General features: G+C 37.5%; 1 protein-coding gene across 7 annotated transcripts in view; it reads left to right on the top strand.

The window, feature by feature from the left end:
- Nucleotides 1-18,256, top strand: part of RAD18 (RAD18 E3 ubiquitin protein ligase) — a 99,389-nt gene that overhangs the window by 42,577 nt on the left and 38,556 nt on the right. For 6 of the 7 annotated variants that reach the window (XM_082344403.1, XM_082344405.1, XM_082344408.1 and 3 more), the window contains 3 exons: nucleotides 4,687-4,763; nucleotides 6,070-6,130; nucleotides 18,118-18,252. In XM_082344403.1, the coding sequence (XP_082200529.1) occupies nucleotides 4,687-4,763; nucleotides 6,070-6,130; nucleotides 18,118-18,252 (273 nt within the window). The remainder of the gene's footprint in view (nucleotides 1-4,686; nucleotides 4,764-6,069; nucleotides 6,131-18,117; nucleotides 18,253-18,256) is intronic. The other variant, XM_082344407.1, reaches the window with a different exon arrangement.

Here is an 18,256-nt window from a genome sequence, read left to right on the forward strand (position 1 = left end):
CAAGAAATTAATAACAAATGTATCATTTAAACTGCTTTAAAAGAGATATACAGTTGACCCTTGAACAACATGGGTTTGAACTGCAGATTATATGCAGATTTTTTTCAGTAAATATAGTACCTGTATTTTAATTGTACAGATCTTTAAATTAACTAAGTGTGGGGAGAAGTTTGTGCGGCAGGCTGGGAGCATCAGCAGTGTTTAGCTGGAGTAGTGTTTAGCTGGAGTAGTGTTTAGCTGGAGTAGGTTGGATATTGTCAGAAAGGTTTCTGATCTCTCCCTTTCACTGACCTTTGCTTAGAATAGGTTTTTCTTGGGACTTTTTTTTTCTTTCTTCTGTGAGTGTTGGGGGTTCTGGATTGCAGGCTTCACCAGAGACGAGTCTGGGATATTGTGAAGATAAAAAGAAAACCCGGGAAACTTACCACAGTGTTGTTCCTCGAATTCTGAGGTCCTTAGCCAGTCCATTTTCCTCCTTCCACTTTTCAGAATTCTCTTAACCTTGTCTGTTATATCCAGGGTTTGTAGTTATACTTTGCAGGTAAGATTATGAGAAATGAGAAGAGAAATGAATCTAGGCCATCTTGTTTGGAAACAGAAGTTCTTGTTCATGTATGTATTTTTGATTTCTGTTTTAGGTGCAAACACATTAGTATTGTTAAGTCTTCTTGGTGACTTGACCCCTTTCTGTAATTTCCCTCTTTGTCCCTGATAACATTCATTGCTCTGGAGTCTCTCGTGCCTCATATTAATACAGCTATTTCAGATTTCTTTTCATTGGTATTTACAGGATACATCGCTTTCCATTCTTTGTTTTGAACCTGTTTTGAATCTGTGTCTTTTACTTAAAATGGGTTCTTTGTTGACAGTATATTGTTTGGTTTTTCTTTCTTAATCCAGCATTCTCTGGCTCTTATTAGTGCCTTTAGACCATTTACATTTGATGTAGTTGGCTTTCAGCTTAACATCTTGCTAGTTGTTTTGTTTGTTCCATCTGCTTTTTGTTCCTTCTATCCTTTTTTTTTTTTAAATATCTTGGATTAATTGAGTATTTTAAAAATTATATTTCATTTCTACTATTGACTTATTATTGTACCTCTTTTTCAAAATTTTAGTGTTTGCCTTAGGGTTTACAGTGTACACCTTTAATTAGTCACAGTCTACCTTCAGATAATGTACCACTTTGCTTGTAGTATAAGAACCTTATACAACAGTTTACTCCCAGTCCCTAATTCTTTGTGCTGTTGTTGTCATGCTGTAAACACAATGCATTGCTATGGTTTTTCCTTTAAACAGACAATTGTCTTTTATAGTAGTTAAAAATAAGAAAAGTATATTTCATATTTACCTTCATTTTTACCATTTCTAACACTTTGTTTCTTCTTACAGAGATGAATTTCTGGTTTTAAATTTCTTTTGCTTGAAGAAATTCCATTAACACTTTTTTTGGTACAGATCTGCTAATAATACATTCTGTCAGTTTTTGTTTGTCTCAGAAAGTCTTCATTTCTCTTTCACTTTTGAAAAATATTGCCCTTGATATAGAATTCTGGGTTGGTAGGTTTTTTCCCCAACGCTTTAAATTCTTCATTCTGTTGTCTTCTGGGTTGACTAGATTTTGATGAGCAGTATGATGTGATACATGACTTTTCTTGGTGTGGTATACCCCTTTTTCTCACTGGCTTCAGGATTTTCTGTGTGTGTCTATGTGTAGGTATATTGTTGTGTTTTGTTTTGTTATGTTTTTTGTTATTTATTCTGCTTGATATTCTTTGAGCTTCTTGCATTTGTGGTTTGACATCTTTCATTATATTTAGCAAATTCTGGCCATTAGGTCTTCAAATATTTTCTCTCCCTTTTTTCTTCTTCTGGGATTTCTATTACGTGTATGTTAGGGCTTTTGATATTGTCTCACAGCTCTTAGTTGCTCTATTCTGGGTTTTTTTGTGGTTTTTTTTTTCCCCCTTTTTCTCTGTTTCTGTTTGGGTAATACCATCGATCCCATTTTTAAGTTCACCGATTCTTTCCTTAACTGGGTCAAGTTATCTCTGCTAATGTTTTTTTATTTCTGACATTTCTGTTTTATTCTTCTTGATGATTTCATCTCTCTCCTGAAATGCCCCATCTGTTCCTGCATGTTGTTCATCTTTTCCACTAGACGTTTTAGCATATTAATTGTAGTTATTTTAAATTCCATGTCTGGTAGTTGTAACATCTGGGCCACTGGTATCTGAGTTTGGTTTTGTTATTGTTGTTTGTTTGCTTGCTTGTTCATATATCTTGTAAATTTTGGTTGAAAACCAGACTTAATGTGTGAGACTCTAAATGCTGAAGTAAATAGTATGAATGACTAAAAAATGGACTTGTCTCTTCTTCTGCTAGGACTTTACTGTGTGTGGTTGATTGGTTTGGATTTTGTTGTTGCTGTGGTTGTCCTCGGTTGCCCACCACTTTCATATCCCTTGTGCTTTTTAGGTCGGTGCCTGAGTTACCAGAAGTTTGTTTGTTTGTTTTTAAAATGTGCCTGTATCACTCGCACTTCGGTTTTCCCTGTGATCCTGTGCCTTAAGGAGTCTTTCCATGCTCACTTCTCTCCCAGTGGCTGATTACAGTTACCTGTCACTTGGAGTGTCCTGGCTCCGTGGTAGGGAACACGAGGCTGTTCTCTGTTATTCTAGCTTAGCCTCCTCTTAGGCAGGCCCTTGATTCTGGGTCTCACAGGTGGGTCTCTCTCAGTGATCCTGTGCCTCCCCAAGTGGCAAGGGTCCTCTAGTGGTCTGGGCCCAGGGCAGTTTCCTGACCCTTCTGCCAGAGTAGAGGGTTTTGTTTGTTTACTTTCTCCATTTACCTGTGCTCTGGGGACTTCAGTTTTGCCGACCTTCCCTCAGTGGCTTAATGCTTTTGTTTCCTAAGGGTTAAAGATCTGATGGGGCTTCATGTCCTTCCTGCACTGGGGGCTGTTCTTTCCCAAGCCTGTATCCAGAGGGATACTTTTTCTAATTTCTCATCTTTCCCCTAGTAGTTCTTGAGAGTATCCAGTAAGGTCTACAGAAAACCTTGGAATAGGTGTGAGTCCCCTTGTGTCTAAGATTCCCAGGATTTTTATATTTTCATGGTGGTTCACCCTTGGCCTTTTGCAATTCATCAAAAAGTTTATCTGAGGGACTTTCCTGATGGTCCAGTGGTTAAGACCGCTTCCACTGCAGGGAGTGGGGGTTCGATCCCTGGTCTGGGAACTAAGATCTCGCATGCCTTGCTGTGTGGCCAAAAAAAAAAAAAAAAGTTTATCTGAAATCTTCTTACCCAGCGGTAGGATAATCCTTGTTTTCTTATGTCAGCCAGTACTCATGACCCCTCTCTTCTCTAAGGCACCTGACTTTCCTTAGATTTCAGGCTAGGTGGTTTCCCTGTGACCTTAGTTCTGTTGGATTCGAGTAAAGTTACAGTTTTATAGGTTATCCAGCCATTTCTCGTTGTTAGGGTGAGAATGACACTGTATCCAGCTCCTTACATCACAAACAGAATCAGAAGTCTCCCTGAAAGATTTAATCCCCTAAATTGCATCTAATCCTAGTACAGTTTCCTTAATACCTTAGAAGAGAGTATGCCAGATGTTCTCTAACTTGAGTGATACTTGGGTTAGTGGATTAGGTAGAATGCAAGTGGTCCCTTTGCTTACCTGTTATACCATGATTCACAGAGGGAGAGATTGTTTACATTGTTTCTACTGGTTTTATGATATTAGGGAGGCAAGAGGTACCTCTCAGTGCTTGAAAAACAAACTTTGAATTGAGGTAATTGCCTTCTTAAATGATCCTCTCGAGGACTGTCAGTTTTGTAAAAAACTTTTTAATAGAGATTATTTATAAGTTCTATAGAATTTAAATTCTAACGGTGAAGAATATGGTGATTTCCCCTATTTACCCTGTTATCCGACTCAAACAGTTGTCAACTCATGCCTAATGGCGTGTTGTCTGTCATTTACATCCCTTCCCCCCATGGATTATTTTGAGGCAAATTCTAGATATAGTATCTTTTTATGTATAAATGTGTGTAAGGGATTGTAGTTTTTTCCCCCTATACTGTATGTGTATTTTAGTCTTAATATGTTGACCTAGTAGGCAGAAGGATAGCATTGGCGAATTTCATGCTATTTGCGTTCAAAAGTATTTATATATGAGATGGAGTGTATTTCGGATCTCTTTGATGTATGTGATTGGTAACTACACCTACTGACAAAAATTCTGGAGTCAAGGCCATCTACCCCCTAGTATTCGTAAACCTTTGTCTTTCCTTGAAAAGTAGACTGTTGTAACATTTTGTACATTGGAGTTTCAGTGGATATCCCCTAAGAATAGAATTCACACTAACATTAATTTTCATATTCCATTGGGATTCCTGTTTATACCTGTATCCTCAAAGGAAAGAGCAAAATGACTTTGCTGTACTCTTCCAGTTATATTTTAAACTGTAATTGCATGTGTAAAAGTTAAGTGTTTTAACTCTGTTATTTTTTTTTAACCCTTTTATTTTGAAATGACTTTAGACTTACAGAAAAATTACAAAGACAGGACAGAGAGTTCATATATACCCATCGTCCAGCTTCAGTGTTAAGAGTTTATATAACCAGGGTGCATTGAGCAACACCATGTAATTAATATTGGCTCTATGCCTTTATTTTAACAGCTGCTGAAATAGTTCAAGAAATTGAAAATATGGAGAAGACTAGGATGCGTCTTGAAGCTAGTAAACTCAACGAAAGCGTATGTTGATGGTCTTTTTCAGTATCGGTAGAAATGAAGGAAGGAAAAGTCGAATACCCTACAAATTAAAGCAAACCAGTGTTAAATCTGTTCAGTGGGAAATGTACTAGAACACATTTCCATTTAATGTATTATGATTTCCTTGCAGCTCATTTTAGCATTTTTATCGTATTTAGCAGTCTTCTGGCACAAGATCAATTCAAAGTAGAGTTTATTGATGAATTAATTTTTGTGGAAAAAAGCATGTGCCTGTACATCAGGTAACCTTGGTATTTGTCGTTTCTCTGGTGGTTGCATTTAATAAGCTCTTTAACATTTAACCTCTGTGGCCTTTAAGATCTTCATCTGTAAAACTCAGGGGTTTAACTATATAATCTCTAAGATCTCCTTTTAGCTCTGGCATTCTGCATTTCTATGGTTATACTGATGGTGAAATTAAGTAATTTTAAGAGTTGATGAGGATTGAGCATTTATTGAGCTTACTGAGGGAATCAGAGACCTAAATTTCTTCACTATTGCCTTCCTCTAGCTTGATGGTCCAAAACTTGAGGAAAGGATACCAAAGAAGAAAATAGCCGTTGTGTCCTTTGACACTGGAGGAAGTGTTTTGGGCTCTCCCAAGTAGACTTTTTTTCTAGACCATCGGTAATGTTTTTGTAAGGAAAGCAACGACCTTAGGGAAGTAAGTTTATAATCAGATAGTAGAAAAAAGTGAGATTTTCGTTGACTTTACTATTACCTGTGTGCTAACTATAAGGTGGAGACTATAATGAATCGTGTAAGTACATTTCAGATCTTTTAAGTCTAAAATTTTAAAAAGTGAATTAGAAATTTAACACATGAAGTCTTGTATTATTGCATTTTCTTTGTATACCTTTGTGGTAGACTTGGAAAAGTTAGGCTGGAAAAGGTAGAAGACAAACAAGAAGATCTGCCTTGTTAATGATCTGCTAGCTGTCTCTTCAGTCTTGTAGTTTTATGTTACCTATTGTAGTAATGAATGTGGAAAATTAAATATTGAAAGTAGGAAATTTAATTGATTGTTGTCTTAATACTTCATAAATTCTAATGGAATCAGTGTTGCATTTTCTACTGATGAAAAAAGTAATGAGTAAAATGTATGTTAATTACAATATTCAAGAGAAGTAAACAGGAGTTAATCTTCCTAGGTCTATATAAAACAGAGATGAGAGATTATTTTCCTCTATTTTAAACATCCACATTTGAGATTTTAAAGTTTATAGTACTAATTTCTATTTTTTGTCATTTTTGGTAATTTTTAATTACGAATTTTTGGATTTTTTAGATAATGGTTTTTACAAAGGACCAAACAGAAGAGGAAATAGATGAAATTCACAGTAAATATCGTAAGTTATGTGATGTTTTCTTTGTTTACAAAGAACTTGGGTTACAGTTTCTCATCTTAAGTAATTTTTTAAGATATATTTTTATATTAATGTTTAATACAAACTTTCTTGTTAATATTACTTAAAAGACTGAATTTTGGTTGAGTGTTTACTCAAGACAGTGACCTTTTTTTGTTAACTATGTGCGTGCTCTTTGATTTGTGACTAACATTCTACTTTGAGCTTATCACTAAGTGAGAAGAAAATGGGGTTAAAATGGAGACATTCCTGACTTGCCATCCTGTCCTCAGGCCAGTGACAGTATTTATGTAAAGAATTTCAGAACCCTGTAGCTTGCATATTTATGCTGAAAATAGTTTTCATTTTATTCATTATTACCAGCTTCCCAACTTTATCGCTTCATTTTCCTTAAATGACCTTTATATGTATCTTTCCCAGTGCTAGCACATTACTGTTTTGTCAATTAGATAGCTGCTTATTCTTTGGCTGGTTGGTTGGTTTTTAGTTTAAATTTAAATTTAAGTGCCTGGCAAACAGCAGATAGTTAATATTTGCTGAATGAATATTCCACACCTGATATGCCTTAGTCGTGCCAAAAGAATTGTGTTTTCTTTTTTCACTTCTTAAGCTTTGAAGGGGCAGATACAGCCGTGATCTTTGTGGGGAGGGAGGGTGAAGTACACAGGCACTAGATGTAGTTGTGATGGCCCGAGCCTTCTCGGGGTAGGGAAAGGAGCCTGGAGGATTCACGGACCAGAGGCTGAACCACAGAAGTTACAGCGCTGGCACTCTAAAGATAAACAGATGTGATCCATCCTCTTTGATCAACCTTTGGGAAGCCAAAGTAATTTTTGTTGATACAGGAGCTAGAGAATATCAGATGATCACTGAAGTGGCAAAACTAAGGCCTGTAACAATAAGGAAACCAGAAAATTTGCATGGAACAAAAATAATTTAAATCACTAAAGGATGGTATCTGACAATTATGCTACATTAAAGAAAACATGGGTTAGATATAGGCAAGAAAATATACAAATATCTATTGCCCACCATTTAAATAGGGTGGGCAATAGATAAATATAAATATATGGATAAATATATACAAACTTTAATTTTACTAAATAGGTCAACATGTTAAATTAATTCACTTAGCTCTAAAATAAACCTCGGTATATACTTTTTTTTTTTGAAACCTTTTGGGCACTTCCTAAAGCTTAAGCGCTTATTATTAGCATTATAGTGTAGTTAGAGTTTGATTTAGTGTCAGGATCTAAATATACCATTGATGGCTCTTCTTTTTTTTAAACATTTCTATTAATGTTTTAATGTACATGGGTTTTTTACTTTTTAAGTTTTTTTAATTTACTTTTTGGCTGCGTTGCGTCTTTGTTGCTGCGCGCGGGCTTTCTCTAGTTGCGGAGAGCAGGGGCTACTTTTCTTTGTGGTGCATGGCCTTCTCATTGTGGTAGTTTCTCTTGTTGTGGAGCACAGCCTGTAGGCACGTGGGCTTCAGTAGTTGTGGCGCACGGGCTCAGTAATTGTGGCTCGTGGGCTCTAGAGTGCAGGCTCAGTAGTTGTGGTGCACGGGCTTAGTTGCTCCACGGCTTGTGGGATCTTCCCGGACCAGGGCTCGAACCCGTGTCCCCTGAATTGGCAGGCGGATTCTCAATCACTGCGCCACCAGGGAAGCCCATGTATGTGGTTTTTAATCACATTTCTCTAAGGCTTATTAAAAACTCTGCCTCCTTGCCACCTCCTTGTCTCCATCTTCATTTCCTAGAATTAACAACGGTCAAACCTTTTGGCTTTTCTTTTAGTAATTACCTTCATGTTTATAAAAGATTATTCTTTCTGCTATTTCTTGAAGTGTTTCAGTTTTCCATGTTAACAATTGATTGAAGTCCTAATTTGAAAAATGAAAATTTAGCTCTTTTGTACATCCTGACTCTTACCTTCTCCTCCCTCCCAATTTCTGAATATTGTCATAATTTTTTATAAGGTCAGTATTAGTTAGAGACATTGTATACAGTTTGAACCAGGCAACGTACAATACTATGGTTATGAGGTGTGTCAGAGTATGCCACCACCCGAGAATATGCCACCGTGACGTGTTGCTTTGAGCAGAAGGCAATTGAGAAGCAGCAGAAAGGAAAGCTCTTTGCCCAAGTGTAGGACGCAGTTACAAAGGTGCCTGTCCCTCCTCCCCTCTCTGTCCCTAGGAGTAAGTTAGTCTTCCTGTTGACGGAGAAGACTCTGACTTAAATCAGCATAGCAGACTTCACTCTTGTTTACTGTGTTTTTCCTGGCCCTCTCCCCATAACTGGCCTCCCACACACCTTTCTTTTTTTTTTTTAATCCAGCTGAAGATGGTATTTAAGCCAGTGTTCTAAGTCACCTCCAAGTGGCTTAGAGTTACTTATTTTTCTCTGGGTATCTTCCATATATACATGAGGTATACATGTTAATAAACATCTGTTTGTTTTTCTCATGTAAATGTGTCTTTTGTTATAAAGCCCCAGCTAAGAACTAAGAAGGTTAGAAGGGAGATTATTTTTTCCTCCCTTACAGTTGTAATTCCTTTTAGGAAAACATTCTATTTTCCCTATAATTAGCAATTTTATTTGCTTAATTTTCTATTTATCTGGTATTAATTTATCTGTAAACTTTCTATGAGAAATGTCAGTCACTTTCTATTACTTTGAAGCTCATAGATTATTTATCAACTCACTATTTTCTCCAGAACATCTTGCCTGAAGCAGCCCCCAGCCCTTTTCCAGGCTACTGTGACTGCGCTTTGGGCCTCCTTCATAGCTACCCTGGAATTTCCTTTCACCAGCCTTCTGGGTATTCTCTCCTCCCTCCTGTGTCGGTTCACTTATTTCAGGATCCAAATCTGCCTCTTCTTTTTCCTTGTTTTGGTGGAATACATTTTTTCAGGGAAGTCCCTGGGGAAAAAAAGGGTATATGGAGGAATACTTTTTGAGTCCCTACATAGCTGGAAATATTACTTTTACTACTGATTTATTATTTGGTATAGATAAATTGCCCACATAGCTAGGAAAAAGCAGGACTGGAAATTAAGCCCACATTCACCCTGTGCTCAACTTGAAGCCCTTTGCACTGTAGGGTGCTTTGAATCTGAGTGAATAACTCCGTATGTTGGGAGCTTCTTTTGGGTGGGGGTGGGGGTACGCTAAGCTTTGGTTTGGGGTTATATTGCTTAAAAGAAGCTTAATTTTATGAATGAGTTACTGTGGTAGTTTGTGACGATATATCTTTCTTATTTTCTTTAGCAGTCTTTTGGATAGATTTATCTTCACGAGTCCCTCTTTTAGAAGAGGAGAGAAACAGTGAAATCAATTTGAGCCTTAGTTGCAGATCTGTAGAAAGTGTATTTGATACAGAGTTGAATCAAATGAGTTTATTGAGTTACCTGCGGGTTTCAGGTTGCAAATGCTTTTGGTAGGTCTTCTTAATTAAGACTGAATTGCTCCAGTAAGAGGCGGAATCTTTGCCTGAAGGAAGTTACTCTACTTGCCTAACTGCCATGACAGACATATTTTGGGGATCTTCATGCTCTTCACCTTGGTAAAATATAGTTTTATACTCTGCCAAGTAAAAAAAGACAAACCTCTAATGAACACTCTGGGATTACCTCCTGTAACTTTTCCTGAGAACACCAGCTTAATCCTGTTAAGTAGGCAAGGCATTTTAGCTTAATATGTTCCTTTGTTTTTTTATTTGGCTGTTCATTAATTCAGTAAATGTTTATTGAGCATCTACTATGTGCTAGCTGTTCTTCTAGGTAGTGAGTATAGAGCAGTGAGCAAGATACATAAATTTCTCATCATGGAGCTTATATTCTAATAGCAGACAGATAAATAACAGTAAATCAGCAGATGATTATAACAATTTTAGGTGGCAGATGCTATAAAGAAAATAAAGCAGAGTAATTTATAGAAATTATGGGGGCATTAGATAATGTAGTCAAGAAAAGGTTTTTCTTGAGGAGTTGACATTTGAGATGAGTCGTAAGTAAAAAAAAAATCGAAATGAAAATAAAGGCAGCCATTCACAGAGCCGGAGGAAGAGTATTGCAGGCAGAGGGAGCGTCAGGGGCAGAGGCGCTGAGGTAGACACAGTGTCAGCGGGTTTGAGTAGAGTGTAGTGAGCGAAGCGGAAGAGTGGTGTACAGGGAGGCAGGGCCAGGTCCCGGAAGGAAAGACCTTGTAAGAATGTGCTTGGGTTTTATTCTTCCTGCAGTGGGAAGTCATTGGAGAGTTTAGAAAGACAAGTAATATGATTTTATCTATGTCTAAAAAGATGGCATCTGCTGAGTAGAGAATAAATTGTAAGGTGGCAAGAAATAGTAAGAAAACTAACCTAAAGGCTCTTCACTCAGGCAATATTTATGGATCACCCAGACAGTATTCTAGGTATTGGGAATATAACATTAAAGAAACAGACCAAGTCTCTGCCCACATGGAGCTTACACTCTATTGGGAATAGTCAGACAGTAAACAAACGAGTAAGATATGTCAGATAGTGATACGTGCTATGAAGAGACTTAAGGTGGGGATAGAAAGTGATGGAGCTGCTGGACCAGAAGGGCTCCTTTAAGAAGGTGATGTGATGTTTGAGAAGAGACCTGAATGAAGTGAGGCCATTTTAGTAAATTAGGTCAGGGATGTGGCATTTCTAGAGCGGTAGCAGAAGTAAAATACGCAATTCAAGGTAAACTTTCAATGTAGAACCAATAGTACTTGCTGATGAATTTAATATAGGCGGATGACTAAAAGAGGAATCAAGAATGACCCCTGCATTTTTGGTTCAAGCACCTGGAGAAGTGATGATACCATTTACTGAGATGGAGACCAGGGCGAGGATTGTGGATGGGGAAATGGAATCAAAATTCCTATTTTGTCTGTGTTAAGTTTTGGTTTCTAGTGGATAGCCAAGTGGAAAAGAGAAGTAGGCATGAATGGATGAATCTATCTAACTAAAAAGACATGTGCTTTTAAATTGTATACAATTAGCTGGGAGAAGAGTACTGTGGGGAACAGAGCAGAGCCTAAGGCTAAGCCCTGGGGCACCCCAACGTTTAGGGCAACAGTTCTCAGTTCCCTAAGCCTCTGTACACTCTTAAAATTTGTCTAGGGCACCAAAGAGCTTTCGTTTATGTGGGTTACAGTTGTTGATATGTATCATATTACAGATTAAAGCTTGGGGGACTTCTGCTTCTGGCCAAGACAGAATAATTGGGACCTGATATACAACAACCCCCTCACCCCCCCCAAAAAAAAACCAACAAACAACCACCGTAAATGGACAAAACATATGAAATAGTTTTCAAGACGTTAGGCATTAGGTAACAAAGGACAGGAGTCTCTGAGAGATGGGAAAAATTTATTATACGAGCCCTATAATAGAGTTTCTAGGCTCCGGGTTGGGCAGGGAGATCCTAGGCAGAGCTTGGAGGGCTCTGAGTTAAGGAGAAAGAAAGACCAGAGAAACTGAAGGAGCTGAAGTTTGCAAGACAGAGTGCGGAGAGGAGAGAGTTGCATTGAGAGAGAACCCCGGGGATCTGCAGAAGGTCACCTTGTGAATTCATTCAGTGCACAAAGTCTGTTCTCTACCACGAGATGAAATCAAATTAGAAATCAGTAACAAAGCCCTCTGGAAAATCACCAATATTTGGAAACTAAATAATACACTTCCAAATAACACATGGGTCTAAGAAAAATTAAAACCGAGAAATATCAAAAATATTTATTAACTTATTTAAAAACAATAAATTCATTACGTTAATATAAATCGTAAATGGCATATTTTGGTAAAAAAATAACTTTCCCAGCACAGAAAAATCGAAGTAAATGGAGATTTCTACTCCTAGCCCAGATGGAATAACAGATTGTATTTACTTTTCTCCCTTAAAAGCTAGAAAACCAGATGAAATATATAAATCAATGGATTTTCAGATATTGGAAAAAGGTAGCACAGGACTGTTTTCCCCGAGAGAAAGAAAACAAATAAGATTGTGAACTCTACAGGTCCAGCAGCTTGCAGGCAGCTTTAAGGTCCTGGGTGGGGGAACCCCAAAATAATCACTAAATAGGTTCAACAATATAAAATTAACAATATCCTATTGAAATTACCAGGAATTCAAAGAAGCAAAAAAATAACATCCTAGAAAAGAGAAAAATCGATTAATAGAACCAGACCCAGCAATGACAGAGATGATGAAACTAGTAGATAAAAATGTTTAAACATTTACAAATATGTTCTTTATATGAAGAAGGAAGAATGAGGGAGGGTCCTGCTGAGTTGAGAAATGGACAGTATAAAAAAAAGACCAAAAAGGGAATTCCCTGGCAGTCCAGTGGTTAGCACTCCTCACTTTCACTGACCCAGGTTTGATCCCTGGTCGGGGAACTAGATCCCACAAGCCACACAGTGTGGCCAAAAAATGAAAACAAAAACAAAAAAACAAATGGAATTCCTTAGATGATGTACATACTTGAATTGAAAAATATTCTGGATGAGGTAAATGCAGATTAGGGAATAAATTGAACTGAATGAAAGGACATCATAGCAATGTGTATTGCAGCTAAAGCAATGCTTAGAGGGAAATGTGTAGCATTAAACGCTTATATTAGAAAAGAGAAGAAGTTTTAAATTTGTTATCTGTGCTTTCATCTTAAGAAACTAGAAAAAGAAGGGCAAATTCCATCCTAAGTAAGCAGATGGAAAGTAACAGTGAAGAGCAGAAATCAGTGAAATTGAAGACAGAAAAATAGCAGAGAAAATCTATGAAACCACAAGCTGTTTGTAAAGATCAACAAAATTGGGACCCTCTAGCAAGCCTGATTAGGACAAAAAGAGAGAAAGCACAAATTGCCAATATGAGGAATAAAAGAGGGAGAATTACTAAGTATCCTATTGATATTAAAAGAACAGTAAGGGAATATTATGAATAACTTCATGCCAGTCAGTGTGGAAACATACATGAAATGGACAGATTTCTTGAAAGACACAAATTACCAAACCTTACTCAAGAAGAAATAGATAAGGTTGAATAACCCTATATCTAGTAAATGAATTGAATTTTCATCCCCAGGAAGAAAACTCCAGATCCAGATGGCATCACTGGTGAATTCTATGAAACACATAAGGAAGGAAATAATACCAATTCTACAAAAGTTTTTCTAAGAAATTGAAAAGGAAGGAATACTTCCTACCTCATTTTATGAAGCTAAAGTTTCCATGAAAGTTAAAACCAGACAAGGGTAGTATAATAAAAAGTTCTGACCAATATTCCTCAAGAACATAGATGCAAAAATTCTTAACAATATTTTAGTAAATCAAATCCAGCATTACATAAAAAGGATAATGCATTATAACCAAGTGAAATTTATCCTAAGAATGCAAGATTGGTTTAATGTTAGAAAATTAATCAATATAATTCAGTGTATTAACAGACTGGAAAAAAAAACTGTATAGTTTTATAAGTAGATGCAGAATAAGTATTTGTCAAAGTTGAACACCCATTAGTAATAAAAACTCTCACTAAATGAGAATTTCTTTAATCTGGTATAGCAGGGATCCCCATCCCCTGGGCCGTGGACCGGTACCAGTCCATGGCCTGTTAGGAACTGGGCCGCACAGCAGGAGGTGAGCGGCGGGCGAGCGAGTGAAGCTTCATCTGCCGCTCCCCATCGCTCACGTTACCGCCTGAACCATCCCCCAACCCCAGTCTGTGGAAAACTTGTCTTCCATGAAATCAGTCCCTGGTGCAAAAAGGTTGGGGACTGCACTGGTATAGGATATCTGAAAAACCTACAACTAACATCATATTTAATAGTAAAATATTGAATGCTTCTCTTCTGACTAGGAACAGGGTAGAGATGTCTATTCTTACCACTTTTGTTCAGCATTGTACCGTGGGTCCTTGCCAGTGTGATAAGGCAAGAAAGAGAAGTAATATTCAGATTTGAAAGGAAGAAATAAGACTTTTTGTTCACAGTTGACATGATCATCTTTCACAAATAGTATGAATCGTAAAAGAAAAAGAGATAAATTATATTTCATTAAAATAAAAGCTTTTACACTTCAGAAGACAAATATGAAGGGACTTCCCTGGTGATCCAGTGGTTAAGACTCCATGTTTCCACTGAAAGTGGCGTGGGTTAGATTCCTGGTAGGGAAACTAAGATCCCACATGCTGTGTGGTGTGGCCAAAAAAAAAAAAAAAAGACAAATATGAAAATGAAAAAGCAAGTCACAGATTGTGAGAAAATATTGTAAAATTTATATTTGACAAAGTGCTAGTATCTGTATTATATAAAGAACTCTTAAAATTCAATAAGTCCTAGGATGTATTTTTTTAAAGTGCAGATATTTAAACAGATCTTCAGAGAAGGAGATACTCAAATACCAAATAACCACATGAAAAGATATGGTTATTTTAATGGCAAAAAGGAAAAAAGAAAGAAAGGATAACTCCAAGTGTTGGCCAGGATGTAGAGCTAATGGAACTCTCATACATTGCTGGTGAGAATGCAAAATGATACAGCCACTTAGATAAACAGTTTGTAGTCTGTTATAAATTGAAACATAAACCTACCTAGCAGTAATTCTACTCCTAGCTATTTACCCAGCAGAAGTGAAAGCATGTGTCCACATCTAGATTTTTATTTATTTATTTTTTATAAATTTATTTATTTTATTTTATTTATTTTTGGCTGCGTTGGGTCTTTGTTGGTGTGTGCGGGCTTTCTCTAGTTGTGGTGAGCAGGGGCTACTCTTCGTTGCGAGACACGGGGTTCTCATTGCGGTGGCTTCTCTTGTTGCGGAGCATGGGCTCTAGGCGCACAGGCTTCAGTAGTTGTGGCACATGGGCTCAGTAATCGTGGCTCACGGGCTCTAGAGTGCAGGCTCAGTAGTTGTGGTGCACGGGCTTAGTTGCTCCGCAGCATGTGGGATCTTCCCGGACCAGGGCTCAAACCCGTGACCCCTGCATTAGCAGGCGGATTCTTAACCACTGAGCCCCTAGGGAAGTCCCAATAGTTTACTTCTTTTTAGAGCTGAAGGACACTCCACTCTCTGGATGTACCACAGTTTATTATCCATTAACGTAACGAAGGACATCTTGGTTGTTTCCTCTTTCCATTTTTAATGCACTCTGGCACTTTCTATCCTATTCTTATTATTGTTTTAAGAAAAAATTGCTGGTCTGGATCTACTAAGTTGTTTTCACAACCCACACTCTGTTTCAAAAGCACGGTCCCGTCCCAGGCTTATTTGTATGCAGTGGGAAAGATTCAAAAGAGAGGGGGAAATAGATGATAGAGGAAAGGATAATTGCACATACTATATCACTGAGAAGGCCTTAGTGATGGAATCCAGAGCATAAATTAGCAGTTGGCCCTTAATTGCAGCAAGGATAGCCGTTTCCTGCTAACTGCCAGGAAGATAGAGCATGTGTGCACAGATGAAGTAGTTTGAGACTTATGATCATGAATTTAAAGTGAGGCTAGTCAGTTCAGGTTAAATGAATAAATCCTGAGTGGATGCTAGCCTTTACTGTTAATCTGTTCTTCATCCATGTTTGCATGTTTGCTGCGTGGGTGTCATAGGTAGTTGGTGAAAAAAAGACATGAGATTTTACTTTGGGAGACGCTGACTTCAGACTCATTCTGTGATTTAAAGTAGATGACTATGTATCTCAGTGACATCACTTTAGAGGCTTGAGTCTGTCCCACTCTTGGGATCCTGGTTTTGGTGCATCCCTGGGTTCATGGGCAGACCCAGAGATACTCTGGCTGTAAAAGCTGCTCTAAAAAAAGAGCAGTCAAGGTGGTTGGGGCATGAAGGGCTTGACTTGGCACTAGAAAAGATTATGGTATTTCAACTTGGTGAGGCATAAAAGGTGGTATGATTCAAGTATTAAAAATCTTGAAGAGTATGACTTGGTTGAATGTGGGCTTATTCGTCAGCTCCTACCACTATCTGATCCGCTTAAAACTTTTAAGAGGTAAGTTCAGGGCACTGAGCCAGCAGAACTGAGACTTTAAACTCTAAAGTTCTCCTTGCCAAATAGCAGAACTCCTAAAATGATGTGGAGAAATGAGTGGGAACAATTTTATTCGTGATAATCTCTTGGCATTGTTCATTTTTTGAGGGGTTATTGGACTTCTTGGGCCAGAGCCAAAGCTGTGGTTGCCATTTACTTTTTGGTTTCCAGCCCAGCTGTAGGAGTAATTAGATTTAAAAAGAAAATCTCTTCTAAACCTGGGATTTTATTACTTCAGAAGATAAAGTTATTAAGCCTCCTTAACTGTTATGAGATTACTTTAGCAAGTTTCTTGTGTCATTCTAAATCCACAATCCATAAGTACACAACGGAGGAGCCTTACTAGCAGGAGAAGCCTTACTAGCAGAATGGCCCAGGCTGATCTGCTTAAATTATGTAGACCCCATAGTGCTGTGTTACCCTTGCCTAACACAAGCTACATAAGGATGGCGGTGGTGGTAGCTCATTGATTCTGGGGAGCTGAACAAGTACAAAGTAATTGTTCTCAAATGTATAGAGTTAAATAGGACTTAAAAGAAATCACCTAGCTTGTATTCTACATGAGATCTCACCTATTTCTGAAGAGCTCATTTTTTCTAGTAATCTTTATGGGCAGCTTATATTTTGCTGAAATTTTAACCAGTCTCTTATTTAAAATTTACCAGACACTTTGCAACCCAACACATTAGTTTCACTGGGAGTTTTCATACACATACCATGCACATAAATATGTTAGAATTAGGAGCATTCTGTCCCTAATGTCCAAAGAACAGTCACATGTATAGATCAGGAATATTGAAATGAATATGCAAATGGAGGGAAAACTGGCTTTTTCCAGAGGGGGACGGAAGTCAGTCGCAACTTCACTAGACAGGATTCTGCTTGTCTATAGACAAGAATTGTTTTCCATTGTGGTCAGTTATCTACAATTTACAGAACTGTAGCATAGCTCAAGGGCAGTGGATGACTGGAATCCTGGAAGGGTGGCTCTAGAAAATGCATAGTTTTCAACTGAAGCACAAATTTTCCCCTAAACCCAGTTATTCATGGTATTGCACTACAGGGAAAATGATGGTTACTGGAGGAAAACAGTCTCAAAACTTTGTGTTAACTACTTGCAGTATGAATCTTTCTAAAATGTATTTTTATAGGATTTACAACATCATTTTGGACCATGACTTAAGTTTTTAAGGTTGCTAGATAAGTAAGTACAGCCTCAGGTGTTTGAACCATGGTTCAGAATCACAAATAGATGTGTTCAAGTCCATGCTCGAATGACGAACGGCTACTCTTTATTGAGTAAATTAATGTACATTAATAATGGTGACCTGGAGGTCAGGCTTAAATTATTTTCAGAGGTGTTAAAGTAGTAGTAAATTAAGATTGGTTAGTTATAATATCCTAAGATAAGGTAGATTGGTGGTGGTGGGGATCTTAGATTATTAAAGGGGTTCTGATAGGAAACAGGCAAGAAATGTGAAGGAAAAAGGGGGAATTAAAGTAGATATCCTATGTTTTTATCCAACTTTCCTAGAAGCTTCTGCTTTTATACTCAGTTAATGTTCTTCCTCTTAGTACTCGGTTGTGTCTTGGAAGTTAGAATGGTGTCTTTTGGTTATATTTAAGAAAACAGCATCTTTCATGCTCTATCAAAAGCCTTTTTAAAAGAGTGGGATATGGGAAGAAACCTACAGTTGGAAACTAGGAATATCATGTTTCAAGTTTGTATCTGAGGAACGGGGAAGATATAAAAGAATGCTTCCTCAGCTCCCCAGGCCTTTTAAATTCATTGTAAGTGTGTCCAAAGGGTGTTGTTCTTGAGCAAGCTTGTGTTATTCTTGACGTTCAGTCCATCGGTTGTAGACATGTAACTTTTATAGTCCTTGATTTACTGAGAAGATCTTTTGAATTTCAGGTATAAAACATCAGAATGAATTTCAGCGTCTGGTGGATCAAGCCAAAAAAGGATATAAGAAAACTGTTGGAATGTCAAAAAAAAAAGTAACAGAAGAAGATGAATCTACAGAAAAGCTATTATCTGTATGCGGGGGTAA

This window comes from Balaenoptera borealis (genome assembly GCF_965194805.1).
Source record: "Balaenoptera borealis genome assembly, chromosome: 12".
NCBI lineage: Eukaryota > Metazoa > Chordata > Mammalia > Artiodactyla > Balaenopteridae > Balaenoptera > Balaenoptera borealis.